At 41.9% G+C, this 18,273-nt stretch overlaps 1 protein-coding gene across 1 annotated transcript in view; it reads left to right on the top strand.

Moving 5' to 3' along the window:
- The window catches only part of LOC126298563 (ubiquitin carboxyl-terminal hydrolase MINDY-3 homolog), a 97,769-nt gene that overhangs the window by 49,878 nt on the left and 29,618 nt on the right, over positions 1-18,273 (top strand). Inside the window, exon 8 of the mRNA XM_049989924.1 lies at positions 4,706-4,865. Coding sequence (XP_049845881.1) covers positions 4,706-4,865 — 160 coding nt within the window. The remainder of the gene's footprint in view (positions 1-4,705; positions 4,866-18,273) is intronic.

An 18,273-nucleotide genomic window follows, 5' to 3' on the forward strand; every position in this document is an offset into this window, starting at 1 on the left:
CCACCTATTCGGTGCTTGCGTTTAGGGCATATGTCTTCCTGCTGTATGGCGGACCCTTTGTGTGGTGACTGGCCACCCAGTTTGTGAGGGAAGCACTTGTGTTCCGCCGCCTGTGTGTGTCAAATGTGCTGACTGGCACTCTGCTTTCTCCCCAGATTGCCTGGCTTACAAGAGAGAAAAGAAGATACAGGAATACAAGTCCCTAGATCACCTGTCTTATACTGAGGCTCGCCAAAAGTATGAGACACTTCACTCAGTGTCATTATCTTCAACTTTTGCCTCTGTTACTTCAATCATTACTCCTCCCCCTCCCCCTCCCCCCCTCCCTTCCCTTGTCATTACCTCAGCCCTGCCCCACACTCCCCTGCAGTTCCCATGACATACCGTCAGGGAGTCGCTCCCCCTCCCTGGCCGAAGAAGTGCCCCCTTCTTCAGCATCTGCCAGTGATCAGGCTCCCTCCCAGGAACCCATTCCCTGGTGTCTCTCTCAGGCCAGAAGACTCTCACCACCACGTGGCCATGAGGCCCCCCTCCACCCCCCCGTGTCCTGCCCTTCTCCACCTCAGAGGAGAGGGAGAAGAATCATAAATCCCATGACAAGGCCCACAAGAGCTGCCAACTCCCCTTTCGCAACCAGAGTCTGACATCTTACTTATGGATGTCACCCCACTCTTGTCGGTGACAACTACTGACAAAGTGACCTGACCTCCGTTCCGTCATACCTACCTTGGATTCAAACTACACAATCACCCAGTGTAACTGCAATGGATATTATCGTCACCTACTGGAAATGCAACATCTTGTTTCCTCTTATTATGCGTTCTGTCTTGTTCTCCAAGAAACGCATTTCTGTGGTGACCACTCTCCAACTTTCCGTGGTTATCGGGCATTATGTTGGAACCGTGCTGTCCATGAGATAGCATGGAGTCTGCACTGTGGTTCGCTCCGATGTTCTTAGTAACTAGATCCCCCTACGTACCACCTTGGAAGTGATAACGGTTTAAATACACACGACTCTGGCAGTCGCCCTTTGCAATGTCTACCTCTCTCCAAGTTGGCCAGTTGCTTATATTGCACTATCTTCCTTAATCCAGCAACTCCCACCCCTGTTTCTCCTCCTTGAGGACTTCAATGCCCACCATTCACTGTGGGGGGAGTGTCACTTTAACGTGGCTGGGTATCCTAATCAACTTATCATGGACTTCGATTTATATCTCCTTAACGATGGTTCCCCTACCCACATCAGTACCCCTCGTGGCACCTTCTCCGCTTTCGATCTCAAGGTCTCCTCCCCTGCCCTCGTGGCTTCCCTGCATTGGTCATCCCATAATGACCTTTGTGACAGTGGCCACTTTCCATTGACACTATTGTCCCCCTGCTGCTGCCAGGCAGACAGGCCCCCACGTTGGGCATTGTGCAGGGTCAGTTGGCATTTTATACATGTCTACTGGACCCCTCCCTCTTAAATTCCATTGATGTAGTTGTGCAAGGCATTTCTGCCACTACTTTTCATGCTGCTGGCACTGCTGTCCCCCTATCCACAGGGCCCCCTCGTAATCAGCCAGTACCGTGGTGGACCAAGGATGTCACAGTTGCTGTCCAGGACTGCCGACGGGCGCTACAACGATTTAAGCGACACACCTCCCAGACCAACCTCCTCACTTTTAACCGTCTCCGAGCTAAGTCTCATTACCTTATTAAGTGGAGTAAAAAGGCATGCTGGGAGCACTGTTTCCTCCCTGGGGACGTATGCCTCGTAATAGCAGTTTTGGTCAAAGCTCCATAGTGTTCTGGTCCGCCAGCAACAGTCAACTGTCCAGGGTCTTAACCTCCAAGGAGCACTGTGCACTGATCCACTGGTCCTCGCAGAACACCTTGTGACACACTTTGTGATGGCATCGTCGGCTGCTTCCTACCCTCCCACCTTTCTCCAGCAGAAATTCAGTGTTTAACAGAACCCCCTCCATTTCATCCTGCACCACATTGAGCCCTATAATGCACCTTTCGGTGAATGGGAATTGGTACAGCCTCTTAGCCCTTCAAGAGACACAGCCACAGGGCCAGATTCCATTCACAATCAGATGATTCAACACTTGGACATTCCCCAGAGGCAACAGCTTCTCAGGATCTTCAATCGCGTCTGGCTCAAAGATGCTTTTCCGTCACGATGGCGAGACAGTATATTTCTCCCTGTCGTTAAGCCTGGGAAAAACCCAATGTCTGTAGACAGCTACCTTCCCATTAGCCTTACGAATGTGCTTCGTAAACTGCTTGAAAGGATGGTCAACTCCAGATTAATCTTGGGGCCTTTTGTCACCGTATCAGTGTGACTTCTGGGCAGGGCGATCTCCAACTGACCATTTGGTGGTGTCTGCTAAGCGCCAGCTCCAAGGTGTCATCCGGCGGGCCTCTGCATGGGCTACCAATTATGGCTTCCAGTTTTTCCCCTCCAAAATTCGGGTTATGCATTTTTGTCATTGACCCACAGTACACACTGATCCAGAACTTTATTTAGGCAACCAGCTCCTCGGTGTTGTAGCACAGTCCTGTTTCTTTGGCTTTATTTTTGATAACAAACTGACATGGCTCCCCCACATTTGCCACCTAAAGAATACATGTGTGGGCCAGGAGGTGGAGAGCATTAAGCTTCCGCACACATCTTGGGGTGCAGGCTGTTCCACTCTTCTCTATCTTTACTGCACTCTGCTCTTGTCCAGACTTGATTATGGTAGTCAGGTTTATGGCTCGGCAACTTCTTCCACTTTCAAACTCCTTGATCCTGAAACTTCCTGGCAGATTAAAACTGTGTGCCCGATCGAGACTGAACTTGGGACCTTTGTCTTGATCCTGTCCATCATTGTTGGATGTGTCTGGCTATTTGTGCCTTTTGTACTAGTCCTGTTGATAGTCTCCTCACAGAAGCAGGGATTCCCCCTCTACACATCCGACAGAGCCAACTTCTTGTTTCTTATGCAGTTGTCATTCGCCAATTACCTGAACACCCTGTGTACCCTGTGCTCTTCATCAATGAGGGATGTCTCCCTCCTAACACCCGCCCATGGGTGGGATTGTCGGTTGGCATGCATCTCACCACCCCCTGCTGGGATTTCCATCTGCACTCACTGGACTGTGCACCATGTCTCTTTCTCCTACCTTCCAAACTTTACAAAAGCTCTCCTGCGAACCTTGCAGAACTAGTACTCCTGAAAGAAAGGATATTGCGGAGACATGGCTTAGCCACAGCCTGGGGGAGTGAAAATCTCATTCTGGAATCATCCCCCCAGGCTGTGGCTAAGCCATGTCTCCGCAATATCCTTTCTTTCAGGAGTACTAGTTCTGCAAGGTTCGCAGGGGAGCTTCTGTGAAGTTTGGAAGGTAGGGGATGAGGTACTGGCAGAAGTAAAGCTGTGAGGACGGGGCGTGAGTCGTGCTAGAGTAGCTCAGTTGGTAGAGCACTTGCCCATGAAAGGCAAAGGTCCCGAGTTTGAGTCTCTGTCCGGCACACAGTTTTAATCTGCCAGGAAGTTTCAAAAGGTATTTGTTGTGTAGTGTGATAGAAAATGGAATAACCATATAATTGGACTAACCATTCCATCCACAACTGACTCACCAAGTAGTAGATGTTGACTCATTGACAAGCTCACGAAAGTGAATCAAGTTACCTAGCTTTCACACGAATCCTTTATCCAGCTTTAATCCTCCTCCTCCTCCTCCTCCTCCTCCTACTACTACTACTACTACTACTACTACTACTACTACTACTGCTACACCACCTACTACTACTACTCACACACACACACACACACACACACACACACACACACACACACACACCCACACCCTGAACCCCCTGTCTGCCTCGGATTTGAGGGACAACTTTCTTTACCATTGTCGCAGAACAAATAGAATGGGGTGATAAACGAAAGAATTATTCTCCTTCACAACTACTTTCAAAGCTGCGCTGTGAATTGGAAAAAATTAACTTGCTTTGCTGGGAGATTTTTCAACATCCTTTGGTCTGAACGTGACAGTGTCTTTAATCGGCCTGCTGACATGGATGTGAATATGGGAAAGAGTTCACAAATAACATAAAGGACTGGAATTTGGAAGAAATTAGGGTACAATGAAGAAAGCATGTGGCTGGAATGGGAAATGTAAAAGTATTAGAGATTTTCAAAAATTTCTGCAACCAAATGTCTTTGAAATGGTGAAATTTTTATTTTGTGGTAAAATGAGAAAATTCTGCCGTTTTGTGGGTGACTGGGTGCAGTTATTTCTGAAAACCTCATTTTATCACTGTTGCAGTGTTTCATATCCATAATGGATAAAAATTAGTTAAAACCACTATTGTTTCTAAGAAATAGTTGTTAAGGCTGTGCTGGGAGATGGAATTTAAACAGAAATAGATAAACTGTTCCTCAGGAATTTGAGGCGCAGTAATAAAAAAACATTGTTGTTGTTTATAAGATGCTGTTTTGTTCTGTAGTGTTCCAAACTCTAGGGAATCGCTCTCAATGTCTTGTTCTATTTTGTTATGTTTTTGAGATTTATCTGTGGCAATCTTTTCATAGTGAATTTTATGTTACTGTTTGTGGTTGTCAGTGCATAACAGGTTTTCATACGCAATATGTTCAGCACAGTGTGTCTTGTGCATAAGTGTTTTCAGTTTGTCTAAAAATTAAGTTTCATTTTCATTTTGTTTCAGTATTATTTTCCTTTGAGAAAAGGCTTGTGAGTCTGGAAACTCCAGGTGAAATAGCACGCAGGGTCTTCAGAAAATTTGATCCTGAAGGCAATAACTTTATAATGTCGTCAAAATTAGGAGAGCTTTTGAAGGCGCTCGATCTTGTTTCTGATGCTGAGTAGTAAGTATAAATACTGTCTGCTGCAAATCATAATAATATAGCCTGTTGAAAATGGATTGTATGTCTTGTAGCTTTGTGAATTTATTTACAGACATTTTTGTAGCATATTTGAATGCACATATTTTCTGATTTCAGGCTTAAGTTTTCTTCATTGTACGTGTTCGAGCTGTGTAGTCTCCTCCTCCACCTCATTGTCTCCTTCCCATACCCCCCCCCCCCCCCCATCCCACTCACTAAACTTCAGTTGGCAATAATTGTTTTTGTTCTAAAATGCAGCAGAAGTTTTCATTTTGCTGTAGAATTTATTGCTTTATTGACAGTGCTGAGTAATATTGCAATATTATTTTGCTTTCATGAACTGGTTCAGTTTTTATTGGTTGTGCCCTAAGGTTGGGTTCGTATCTCCATGGATTTCTTCTTAACTTAATTGGAAGGATCAACCTGTCAGTGAAATAAAAGGAGATAAATAAGAAACTGGGGGAAACATTCTGTGCAAAACTGCTGCAAATGTAAAAGTTGCACAAGAGGACAAATTAAAGGTAGGAAGAGATTGTTCAGTAGTTAAAAAAAATCTGACAATAGCTGGAGTAAACCATTGTTTCCCCTCCCTCCCCGCATTCAAATTAGGCATGAAAGGGCAGAATTCAGAAAACTTTTACGGTTATGGTGTTTTTGTGGGGTGGTGGAGGATAGAGGAGGAGAAGAACTGTTGAAATAGAATTCATTGATCATTTACAAGTTTAATCTCAATTTGGGATGGAGGGATGATATGTGGTGTGCGACAGATCCATCACTGTTGGTGATGGTACAGGGTCCATATTCATAGACTCATAGTAGTGACAGCTGTGTGGTTAATCCAAGTTTTAGTTCATACCAGTGTGAACCATTATCCTCTAAAGTGGCCAATTCACATACTGCATTTTAGAGTTGTTGGAGCTGCTCACTCTGCCATCTCCTGTGTGCATGAATTAAGCTACCATCTTTCCTTGGAAATATTAATTATGTACGCTTGGGCCAGTTATGGGTAAAGGAAAAACATTTTTGTGGTTACTAGCTTGGGGATGTTTCAGTAGTTTAAGAATCGTGCAAATTGAGGCCGTAATGCTACTTATAGTTCGTGCAAAAAGTTTTAAGACACTGTGCAAGTGCAATCCTCTCCCAGTGAAATGAAATGAGGCTTGATCAGACAACCCAATCATGTATGTATCAGTAACACTTATGGCAGTGCAATAAAATTATTACAGGGTGAATACGACCCGGGACAACTGGGAGATCTGTGAAAAACCCGGGAATTTTTTCATTGTTTTAGTTTTCAGTTAAATTTTTGTGATTTTGCCTGGTAAGAACCAATACTCTAACAAAGGATATTACTGTATTCCGCTATTGCAGAATAATACTGCAGCAACAAAATGTGAATGAGGGGGGGGAAATACTGAAAATAAAAGTTAAGTTGCAAAGGAAATGCGCCCTATACAACAACAAAACACAGTGCTCATACAAGCGTCTGCCAACAGCAAAGTGTATCAAAGGCATTACGAAGACTATGCAATGCTTCATAACAACAAATTGCCTCCGATGAGTGTGACGTGACAACTGTTTAAACTAGATTTGTTTGAGCAGTTGTGGGCGGGCTCTTGCGCATGCGCAGTTGAGTCGCGTATGAGTAGTACCTTCTTTCGCTTCTGGTTACAGAAGTATGGCTGGATGCCATTACTTAATATTACCCCGGTTCGGAAATACAGTAAATCTGGCGCTGATGCCCAGAGCAGCCTGAGTTGTGGTGGAGAGATGGGTTGTCTCCACGTGACCTATGTTTACATTCAGTGATTTGATGTTTCCTCTTCATTTATTGCTCTCACATTAAATGATAACGGATTTTTGTGGCCGGGAGTTATCAAATAAATTAAAATACGTTCACATAATTACAGAAGGCTAAAATATGGTATTAGTTTTAGATTTATTTGTGCCTTCCTCACAGTCGAGCATTAATCGCCTTGCAGAACAATGAAGTTATTTTTGTCGGTTTGCTAAAAAGATTTGACTTTCATTAATCTTTTCTGCTTTATTTGAAACTAAGTGTTTAGTTTCACAGTATTGGCTAGTTTCAACTGTTTGCTGCATTTCAAGTGCACATATGGTCTTATGCTATAATAAAAAACCAAACATGAGATAATACAGTACTGGTACTCCAAGAAAATTTACGTGCGAATCTGGACATATGAATGTGCATTTTAAGCCGAATTATGCATTTTACTATGGTTCACGAAATTCTGATGCTCTTAAAATATTCTCTGATGTCTTGTTTCTTTTACGACATAATGTAAGATCTTTTAATGCTATGTATATTAATTTAAACCATTAACTTTCCTTATTTGTATGTTCGTGCTACTTGGATCTTGCTATTGGCTGACTGCATCACGTGTCGTATGCTGTCATCAGCTGGCGAGATCACGCGACACGAGCTATGACCGGCTTACAAAAGTGCTCGTAATCTTGTTTTCAGTGCTTCGGAAAGTGACATGCCGTGTTTGGAATTCAAATGTATACCTACGTACATGTTGCTGCACATAAAAGGTCTTTCAAAATGTGTTCGCCCCCCTCCCCTCCCAAGTTTTCTGAAGTGCCAGGAAATTCTACGTCGATATATAAAATGATAAACATTCAAAGAATTGATGAGTTTCACAGTGCTGAGGAAGAGTAGACTGTCACTTAACACGGAAAAAGTGTGTTTTCACCCGGGAGAAAATGTATTTTTAACTGGGAAAAATCTGGGATTTCTTTCCTTGTCCACGTATACACCCTGAATTAGGATATGTGGCAACAACATTAATTTTCTTTATGTATTGAGTGGTCAACAACTCCAATTTCAGAATGCAGTGTCTGCTAAAATATTTGACTTTTGAAACAAACTGTAATGTTTAGTGCATGCCAGAAAAATTGCTGCTACTTGTTCATTTCAAGCTCTGTACTACTGCCACAAACTTCTAATTGCTCTGCAGCTTCATTAAATGATACAAAATCCCTTGTGGCACTTTTATAGTTTATACTAAGAGCTGCATTTACTCCTGATGTTGCCACTGTAATCTCTTTGAGATGTAGAGGTGTGTAGTGAATGCACTGGGTGCAATCTGCTGCAGATAGTAGCTCATTTTGTCACAAACGATGCCTGCTGCCTCTCTCCCTGTAGATGAGTTGCTGAATTGATGAAGAAAGCTACGTTAAGCTGTCTGGTTTGTAGCCAGTGGCTCTGACGATTTTGAGTGTTGAATGAAATTTTCTTTACCTTTACTATCCCTTGGAGAATTCCAGGGGGCCCATTTAATATGTCAGGTGTGCACTGCAGACTGAAAATGGCTAATCAGAGTATGAGAGATAAGTGGATATTGAATTTTTAGGTTCCACACATCCCTCCACAGTCCTGATAATGAGTCACATGCTCTATGGGGGGATATAGCAGCTGATGGAAGTATAAAGGGAAGATTTGGCCTTTCCGGACAAAGAAAGAATTTTAATGTGGCAGTACATAACTGCAGAAGTGTTCACACCAAGGTCTCGTAATTGATCTCAAAAAGGATAGTTACGATTATTTAGTACTATCATGGGAAAACTAGCTGCAACAGGAAGTAAGTGCTAGCAAAAATCTGATACCAGGTGGAACATAAATTGCAAGGATAGTATGGATGACAGTTGCAACACTGTCCTCAATTCCCTTAAGAACTCAATATCATCTAGGTTGATTATTAAAGATTCCAGATGCTAAATAATGTTATTGTAGGCAAGCTCCAAAGGTGTTGAAGACATGTGCTTTTATATAACTCTTGCTACAGGAACTGTAAAGGGTGGAGATTTTAAAAGAAAACTTGGACAATATCGGGGGTATATTTCCTGATCTTGATATTCCATTGTTGCAGTGAGAGGGGGTTCTCAATTTGCCAACTAGTGAACTAGAGTGTAGGAGTGTCATTCGATTAAAGCATATACCAGGAACAGGGATTAGTATGGTATTATTCTTAGTTTTATCCAGAAACTACCTTCACCATTCAGTGGGAGAGCTGGTTAGTGGCGATAACATCCTATATCTTCTGACGAGACCCGAACATTTATATTCAAATGATTTAGAATAGTGAGTCAGTGATTGTAAGGCAGTTTCAGAATCAGTGACCAAAACATATTAGAGAATGTTGGGAAAGTTATGAATCTGTTTAGGAAGTGGATAAACAGTGTGACGGTTATGAGTTGTCAATGTCAGATATTCAAATCTAGTAATGAAAAATGTATAAAAATTAAAGAATATTATAAAATTCACTTTAAACAAGTACTGTGTGTGCTAAGAAATATTGTGGTTCTCCCCCCACCCCCAGGGGGCCTGCGCTTCTTTCATGAGTATGTGCATGGTGAGCACGTGGCCCCGAGCTATTGTAGCTTTCCTTCTTTCCAGGGCTGCATTTCCTTGCCCTTCCCCTCCTTTCCTCTCCCTGCTCCACCCCCTTCGCCCTCTCCTCTCCTCTCCCTCTCTTGGTGTCCTTGCTTACGTTGGTCCCACTATCCTCCTGGTTATGTTGGTTTTGCAATTTAGTTTTGTTGCGTAATCGCCTCATCCTTTTGGCATTCCCTGGTCCCCCTCTGGGGTTTGACCTCCATTACTAAATTGCTATTCCACAGTGTGAGCCATTTGCAGAAGAGCACCTTACCTGGTGTCTCCTATGTGTGCCCTCCTAGTTCATTCCACCTTTTCTTTCACGTCGTTGTTTGATGCTAGGGTGCATAGCCAGCACGGTAGCCAGCCTATGTGGTGGGGTTGCTATGTACCCTTTTGGTTGAGCCCCATGAACACACAGGGATCACACTTCTGATACCTGAGCTGTGATAACCTCTTGTAAGCCTAAGTGTGGTTGCTTGTCATCCTGGAGCATCGGAACTCCCGGCAATGGCTGCTGTGCCAGACGGCCCTTGCTGTGGCTGGGTGGCACCCGTGAGGAAAGCCCCTGATCGGAGTGGGTGGTATCAGGGCGAACTCTATGCAAATGAAACGCATACTGGTCCAGAACTCTGCCCTTTCTTCTGCGGCCGTCTCTCTGCGTGGAACTGATTCTTGTAGTGCTGCTTCTCCTGCCCCTTCGGTATTCCCTTCCATGGTTACCCCTGGGAGGAGGGTCAGGTCCCATCAGCTAGGGGCGAAACATTTTTCCCCACTATCTGGTTTGCACCAGGACTGATGGGGATACTTTCACTGATACCAAACCTTTATTGTTTGTGGAACACATTGAAGACTAGTTTGGCAGAGTGGACTCCCTGAGCAAAATGCGGTTGGGTTCGTTGTTGATCAAAACTGCTTCAGTTGCCCAGTCTGCGGGCCTTCGTGCCTGTACCCATCTTGGCACAATTCCTGTGTCCTTTACCCTCCACCAGTCTCTAAATATGGTTCAAGTTGTGATTTTTTTTCACAGGGACCTCAACCTTCAAACTGATGAACTTCGGGACATCTCGGACGGCGGGGTGTTCACTTTGGCGTGTTCAGAAGGGTCCGAAGGACAATCGCATTGATACTGGTGCCTTTATCCTGGCCTTTAAAGGGGATACCATCCCTGAAAAAGTAAAGGTTATGGTTTATCGATGTGATCTGAAGCCGTACATCCCACTTCCTATGAGGTGTTTTAAGTGCTTGCATTTTGGACACACGTCTTCCCGCTGTTCGCAGGCCCCTCTCTGTGGTGTCTGTGGATGTCCACTCCAGGAGGGGAGTTCCTGTGTTCCCCCTCCTCTGTGTGTTAATTGCCATGGCAATCATTCTCCTCATTCACCAGACTGCCCAGTAGATAAGAAGGAAAAGATGATACAGGAGTATAAGTCCCTTGATCGTTTAACCTACACTGAGGCTCGTAAAAAGTATGCACGTCTTCACCCTGTGTCAATGACATCTAGTTACGCTTTGGTTACATCTCCACTCCTTCCTACCCCTTCCTTACCCCAGTCCCGGACCCATCTCCTTCCCCCCTCCCCTGCGGCTCCTACACTTTCTCCTCTGGGTGCGGCTCCTCCTCCTCCTCAGCCGGAGAAGTGTCCCACTTCTTTGGCGTCTGCCGGTCAAAGGCGTCCATCCCAGGATACCCCTTCCCGGCACCTTCAAGGCCAAAGGTCTGCTGCTACGCGATGACCGCGAGAACCACGGTCTGTCGACCCCCAGGTCGCCCGATTTCTTTCTGTTCCCGATCTTGCTGTAGCTGGCTCCTTTGTCACACAGGCCTCCTTGATCTCAAACAGAAAAGAAGAAGAAACATGAGCTCCGGGACAAGGAGCCTCTGATGTCACCAGAGGTCCCATCCCCGGCTTCACAGCCAGCTTCTGACCTGTTGTTCGTGGATGTTTTTGAAAATTTTTCACATTTTTGGCATCCTACCTCAAACGCTCCAGGGAGGGTGACTGCCACTATCTAATATTGCCCCAGTTCGGGAATATCGTAGATCTGGACCTGATGCACAGAGCAGTCAGAGTTGTAGTGGGGAGGTGGTAGTCTCCACATGACCCATGTTTATGTTAAGTGATTTTGCTGTTTCCTCTTCGTTTATTGCTCTCATGTCAAATGAAAACAAGGATTTCTGTGCCCGGGAGCTATCAAGTGAATTAAAATACATCCACATAATTATGGAAGGCTGAAATATGTTATTAGTTTCAGATTTTATTTTATTTCCACCTTTGACAGTCAAGCATTAATCGCCTTGCAGAACAATGAAGTTACTTTTGTCAGTTTGTAAAGAAATTTGACTTTTATTAATCTTTCCTGCTGAGGCAGTGTGTGTAATTCAACACTATTGGCTAGTTTCAACTGTTGCTGCATTTCAAGTGCACATACGATACTGGTACTCCAAGAAAATTTACTTCCGAATATGGACAAATGAATGTGCACTTTAAGCTGAATTATGCATTTTAGTACGGTTTGCAAAACTCCCATGCTCTTGGATTATCCTCTGATATTATGTTTCTTTTGTGACAAAATGTAAGATCTTTTAAATGTTTTACACGTACAAACGTACGTGCTTCCTGCGTCATCGTAGCTGTGCAAGCGCGGTGACGTGTGTTATCTGGCGTGCTCTGGCAAATGCTGAAGCAAACCTATTTCTAACAGGTTGCGGAAAAATATTCCGAACGGTTGTTTGAAAAGCGTTGCTTGCTCAATAAACTTCCTTTTACGCAAGATGAAGTCTGTGCTAGAATGTACGATGAATTTCTTGAACCACAGAACGTTTGGCTCTTACTCAAAAATTAACTCTTTGAGGATGACCATTTAGAATAATTTCGATCCCAGAAGACCAGACATTTATGTCGTTGTTAAAAATTTCACTGGCACATTTGTGTGATGATATTTTTTGCATGTGTTACACTTTAAGATACATCGACATCATGTGTGAAAGCTTAGCTTCTCTTGCAGCTTATTGATCTTAGAGACCAATATTATACGTGAAAGCTCTTCTTTTCTTGTAGCGACATTATGTATATTAATTTAAACCATTACCTTTATTTTTGTGTGTTCGCGCTACTTAAGTTATGTTGCTATTGGCTGACTACATCACGTGCGCTGTGCTCTGAATATCAGCTGCTATCAGCTGGCGAGATCGCTTGACATGAGCTACGACTGGTTTACAACCCTGTTCACATTGCAGCACATCAGGCATCTTTCCCAAACGTGTGTTTTTTTTCCCTTTAGTTTTGTTTTCTAGTGACAGGAAGTTCTAGGCCGGTATGTATAAAACCACAACCTTTGAAAGGGATGATAAGTTTTATAGTTCTGAGGGAAAGTATACTGTTACTTAACATGGGAAAACTGTATTTTAATCTGGGAGAAAATGTATTTTTAACCGGGAAGTCAGGGAATTTTTTTTCCTCGTCCACATATACACTCTGAATGCCATTGTATGATCATGTATTTTTCTTGTGATCATGTGTTTTTTTTTAAGATTAGTATTGTTTTGTAGAGGATTACTATAGGCATTCACTTATTAGAATAAGTTAACAGCTGCCTTTCATTAGTGACGTGATTAATGTTTGTGGTTTCGAGTTGTGTTCGGATAGGGTTTCAGCATTCACCTTACCTGATGAACGCTTTGTTGTCAGAAATAGGATGTATCACTTATATTTTCATTTTAAACCAGTTACTCATTTTTTTAATTCCCTTTTGCAATAAATTCTCCCATTTTTACTTTTCTGTTACTTCTTGCTCTGGATTTCGGTGTCAATTTGAATTTAATGTCCACACTGAAAAAATATGTTTGTCAGTAAATTTGTTCTCAGATTCTAAACTTGTATACCTGTTGTCAGTATACAGCGTGTGTCCGTTATCGAATAAACCTCTTAAGAGAGAGTGGTTTTAGTGGGCATAGTGTTCGCCTTTTCATGTAATCAGACATGCAGCACAACTTTAATATTTCTAATTCTAATTTTGTGGCTCTTTTGTTTTAAATATTATCTAAATGTAATGCAGCCATAAAATGCAATAAACAATTTGTCAATACAAATGTCTCCTGTTGGATTTTAATATTGTAACATGGTTTTATTAGGGCTGTCTGTCTGTCTGTCTGTCTGTCTAACTTAACCTAACCTAAAGTCTGTCTGTATGAATGTTCTGTATAAATTTTGCCGATTGTTTTAAATGAACTTCACGATGCACTGGGGACTTGAAAGGAGCTCAGAACTGGGTGGCAGTGCAATTTTAACTTGCTTTCTTGTCTCGTGTGTAGAAAAAGGCACTTTGTGTACCACTATCATTCTCCCCTTTTCCTGTTCCACTTACGAGGAGGATTGCTGATAAGCCTCCATGTGGGATCAGGTCTCTCTAATTTTTACCTTCATGGCCTGACCAGGAGATATAAGTTGGAGGAAGTAATAAATCGGTAGAGTCAAGTGAAGAGAAACTGAAATAAACCTGAAATTAATCACACAAATCTGCTGTAATTTCATCAGGGTGTGTGAAACGTGTTGAAAAAAATTTCACATGGACACACAAGATTAACAACCAGAAAATAATTATTTAAATAAAGAGGAATTTCTAATATACCTCATTTTCAAATTGGACTAAAAAATACAAAATAATTTAATCTAGCCCCCATACAGATAGTTCTCAAAATTTGTGATTGGGAATTTTTTAATGGATGCAAAAATACTTGTAAGAGTTCAAACGAAAAATGTTGGTGCATGAAATACATAATTAATCCATGAATAGTTTGTCTCCATACTATTACACTACATAGTAAGATCCCTTAATCGGGCAGGTAGGTTAGAAAATTTAAAAAGGGAAATGGATAGGTTAAAGTTATAGTGGGAATTAGTGAAGTTCGGTGGCAGGAGGAACAAGATTTCTGGTCAGGTGACTACAGGGTTATAAACACAAAATCAAATAGGGGTAATGCAGGAGTAGGTTTAATAATGAATAGGAAAATAGGAATGCAGGTAAGCTACTACAAACAGCATAGTGAATGCATTATTGTGGCCAAGATAGGTACGAAGCCCACACCTACTACAGTAGTAAAAGTTTTTATGCCAACTAGCTCTGCAGATGACGAAGAAATTGATGAAATGTATGATGAGATAAAAGAAATTATTCAGGTAGTGAAGGGAGACGAAAATTTAATAGTCATGGGTGACTGGAATTCCGTAGTAGGAAAAAGGGAGAGAAGGAAACATAGTAGGTGATTATGGATTGGGGCTAAGAAATGAAAGAGGAAGCTGTCTGGTAGAATTTTGCACAGAGCACAACTTAATCATAGCTAACACTTGGTTCAAGAATCATAAAAGAAGGTTGTATACATGGAAGAATCCTGGAGATACTAAAAGGTATCAGATAGATTATATAATGGTAAGACAGAGATTTAGAAACCAGGTTTTAAATTGTAGGACATTTTCAGGGGCAGATGTGCACTCTGACCACAATCTATTGCTTATGACGTGTAGGTCAAAACTGAAGAAACTGCAAAAAGGTGGGAATTTAAGGAGATGGGACATGGATAAACTAAAAGAACCAGAGGTTGTACAGAGTTTCAGGGAGAGCATAAGGGAGCAATTGACAGGAATGGGGGAAAGAAATACAGTAGAAGAAGAATGGGTAGCTTTAGGTATGAAGTAGCGAAGGCAGCAGAGGATCAAGTAGGTAAAAAGACGAGGGCCAGTAGAAATCCTTCGGTAACAGAAGAAATATTGAATTTAACTGATGAAAGGAGAAAATATAAAAATGCAGTAAATGAAGCAGGCAAAAAGGAATACAGAAGTCTCAAAAATGAGATCGACAGGAAGTGCAAAATGGCTAAGCACGGATGGCTAGAAGACAAATGTAAGGATGTAGAGGCTTATCTCACTGGGGGTAAGATAGATACTGCCTACAGGAAAATTAAAGAGACATTTGGAGAAAAGAGAACCACTTGTATGAACATAAAGAGCTCAGATGGAAACCCAGTTCTAAGCAAAGAAGGGAAAGCAGAAAGGTGGAAGGAGTATATAGAGGGTCTATACAAGGGCCAGGTAGTTTAGGACAATATTATGGAAATGGAAGAGGATGTAGATGAAGACGAAATGGGAGATACGATACTGCGTGAAGAGTTTGACAAAGCGCACTGAAAGACCCGAAACAAGGCCCCCGGAGTAGACAACATTCCATTGGAACTACTGACGGCCTTGGGAGAGCCAGTCCTGACAAAACTCTACCATTTGGTGAGCAAGATGTATGAGACAGGCGAAATACCCTCAGACTTCAAGAAGAATATAATAATTACAATCCCAAAGAAAGCAGGTGTTGACAGATGTGAAAATTACCGAACTATCAGTTTAATAAGTCACAGCTGCAAAATACTAACATGAATTTTTTACAGACGAATAGAAAAACTAGTAGAAGCCGACCTCAGGGAAGATCAGTTTGGATTCCGTAGAAATGTTGGAACATGTGAGGCAATACTGACCCTATGACTTATCTTAGAAGCTAGATTAAGGAAGGGCAAACCTACGTTTCTAGCATTTGTAGACTTAGAGAAAGCTTTTGACAATGTTGACTGGAATACTCTCTTCCAAATTCTAAAGGTGGCAGGGGTAAAATACAGGGAGCGAAAGGCTATTTACAATTTGTACAGAAACCAGATGGCAGTTATGAGTCGAGGGGCATGAAAGGGAAGCAGTGGTTGGGAAGGGAGTGAGACAGGGTTGTAGTCTATCCCCGATGTTATTCAATCTGTATATTGAGCAAGCAGTAAAGGAAACAAAAGAACAATTCGGAGTAGGTATTAAAATCCATGGAGAAGAAATAAAAACTTTGAGATTCGCCAATGACATTGTAATTCTGTCAGAGACAGCAAAGGACTTGGAAGAGCAGTTGAATGGAATGGACAGTGTCGTGAAATGAGGATATTAGATGAACATCAACAAAAGCAAAACGAGGATAATGGAATGTAGTCGAATTAAGTTGGGTGATGCTGAGGGAATTAGATTAAGAAATGAGACACTTAAGGTAGTAAAGGAGTTTTGTTATTTGGGGAGTAAAATAACTAATGATGGTCAAAGTAGAGAGGATATAAAATGTAGACTGGCAATGGCAAGGAAAGCGTTTCTGAAGAAGAGAAATTTGTTAACATCGAGTATAGATTTAAGTGTCAGGAAGTCATTTCTGAAAGTATTTATATGGAGTGTAGCCATGTATGGAAGTGAAACATGGACGATAAATAGTTTGGACAAGAAGAGAATAGAAGCTTTCGAAATGTGGTGCTACGGAAGAATACTGAAGATAAGGTGGATAGATCACGTAACTAATGAGGAGGTATTGAATAGGATTGGGGAGAAGAGAAGTTTGTGGCACAACTTGACCAGAAGAAGGGATCGGTTGGTAGGACATATTCTGAGGCGTCAAGGGATCACCAATTTAGTATTGGAGGGCAGCGTGGAGGGTAAAAATCGTAGAGGGAGACCAAGATATGACTACACTACGCAGATTCAGAAGGATGTAGCTTGCAGTGGGTACTGGGAGATGAAGAGGCTTGCACAGGATAGAGTAGCATGGAGAGCTGCATCAAACCAGTCTCAGGACTGAAGACCATAACAATAACAACAACAACAACAGTAATTGAGGGATGAATTGTTCACCTCATTGTTACCATCTATTGGATGTATCCCATGTCTTTTATTTTAAATCTTAGGAATATTTTCATAGCTATTAAAAACTCATGTTCATAGATTTTTCAGGACTATTTGTATGTGGTTAGGAGAAACTGTTTTATACTTTACAGTCCAATTTAAAAACATGGTATGTTAAAAATGTGTTTGTATTTCAGTGATAGTTTCAAAATTAATTTCCCAAGTGTATATAAGTGGTTGTATTTTGGATAAACAATAGGAGTCGATCGCAGTTGGAAAGCCATTGATATTGACCTTGCTGGTCAATTTAATAAGCAGCAATTGATTGGAGGTCCAAATGTTTCGTGGACTCCATCTGAACTTTACCTGTGATGTACAAGCAGTGTTTGGAGGTAGTACTTGGCTTACACTTGCTGTTGTATGGGGCAATCAAGCAGATTATGGTGGCCTTGAAGCTTTTCCTGATGCTAACATTCTTACTTGGAAGACATGGAGTATATCTGAGACTACAGGACTGTTGGCTAAACAGCCTTATGGTACTCTTGTTCCAAGCATGCCATTTGTTCAGAGTACGAGAAAAAAAAATAAAGGTATCTTTCTTAGTAACGTTTAAAGTATATTTTTGGGGGAGATGTCGTCCCCCCCCCTCCCAAAGAAATGTTTAGATCTGTAAAGGATCATGGGATCAATGTAAATGTAAGGTCATTCAGGGTAAAAATTTCAGCCACAGAACTAAGCCAAAAAATAATTTTTGTTCATTTTTGTTTGTCATTGTACATTTCCCCATGTGTTGCGAGTAGACGCCTTCAGCTTGCTGTGATGTGCGTAATTTTGTTTGTTCGGCAATTTATTCAAATCTTCAATTCTAAACCCAGAAGGACACGTAAAAGGTATAAGCTTTGGTTGATTGCCTCCCAGATCAGGTAATTTTCAACATTCTTACCTTTGTCTGATAACAAAAGCTCAACAGCTTTAAGCCATCTCGTATCACAAATAATTTCAGTACTATCTCTCTCTCACTCTTTAACTCATAATTTTACATTCATGGCTAAAGACAGATGTTTGTTTGCACTGGAGCAAAAACCGTAGCGAACTGAATGAATATAAATGTCAAACAGTTCTACAACATTTGTATTGCTGTGTTGTGAACCAAGCAGTTCCCCAGCTGCAAGCTGATATTGATGAAATCTTACCTAGTGTGCCAAACAATAGGCAAAACAGACATATTGCTTAAAATGTTGACGGAATGTCCAAAAGCATTTTGTTAAATGTAATTATCTTATGTTGTCATAAGAAACATTGCCCA

The sequence above is a fragment of the Schistocerca gregaria genome, chromosome X, assembly GCF_023897955.1.
Source record: "Schistocerca gregaria isolate iqSchGreg1 chromosome X, iqSchGreg1.2, whole genome shotgun sequence".
Lineage (NCBI taxonomy): Eukaryota > Metazoa > Arthropoda > Insecta > Orthoptera > Acrididae > Schistocerca > Schistocerca gregaria.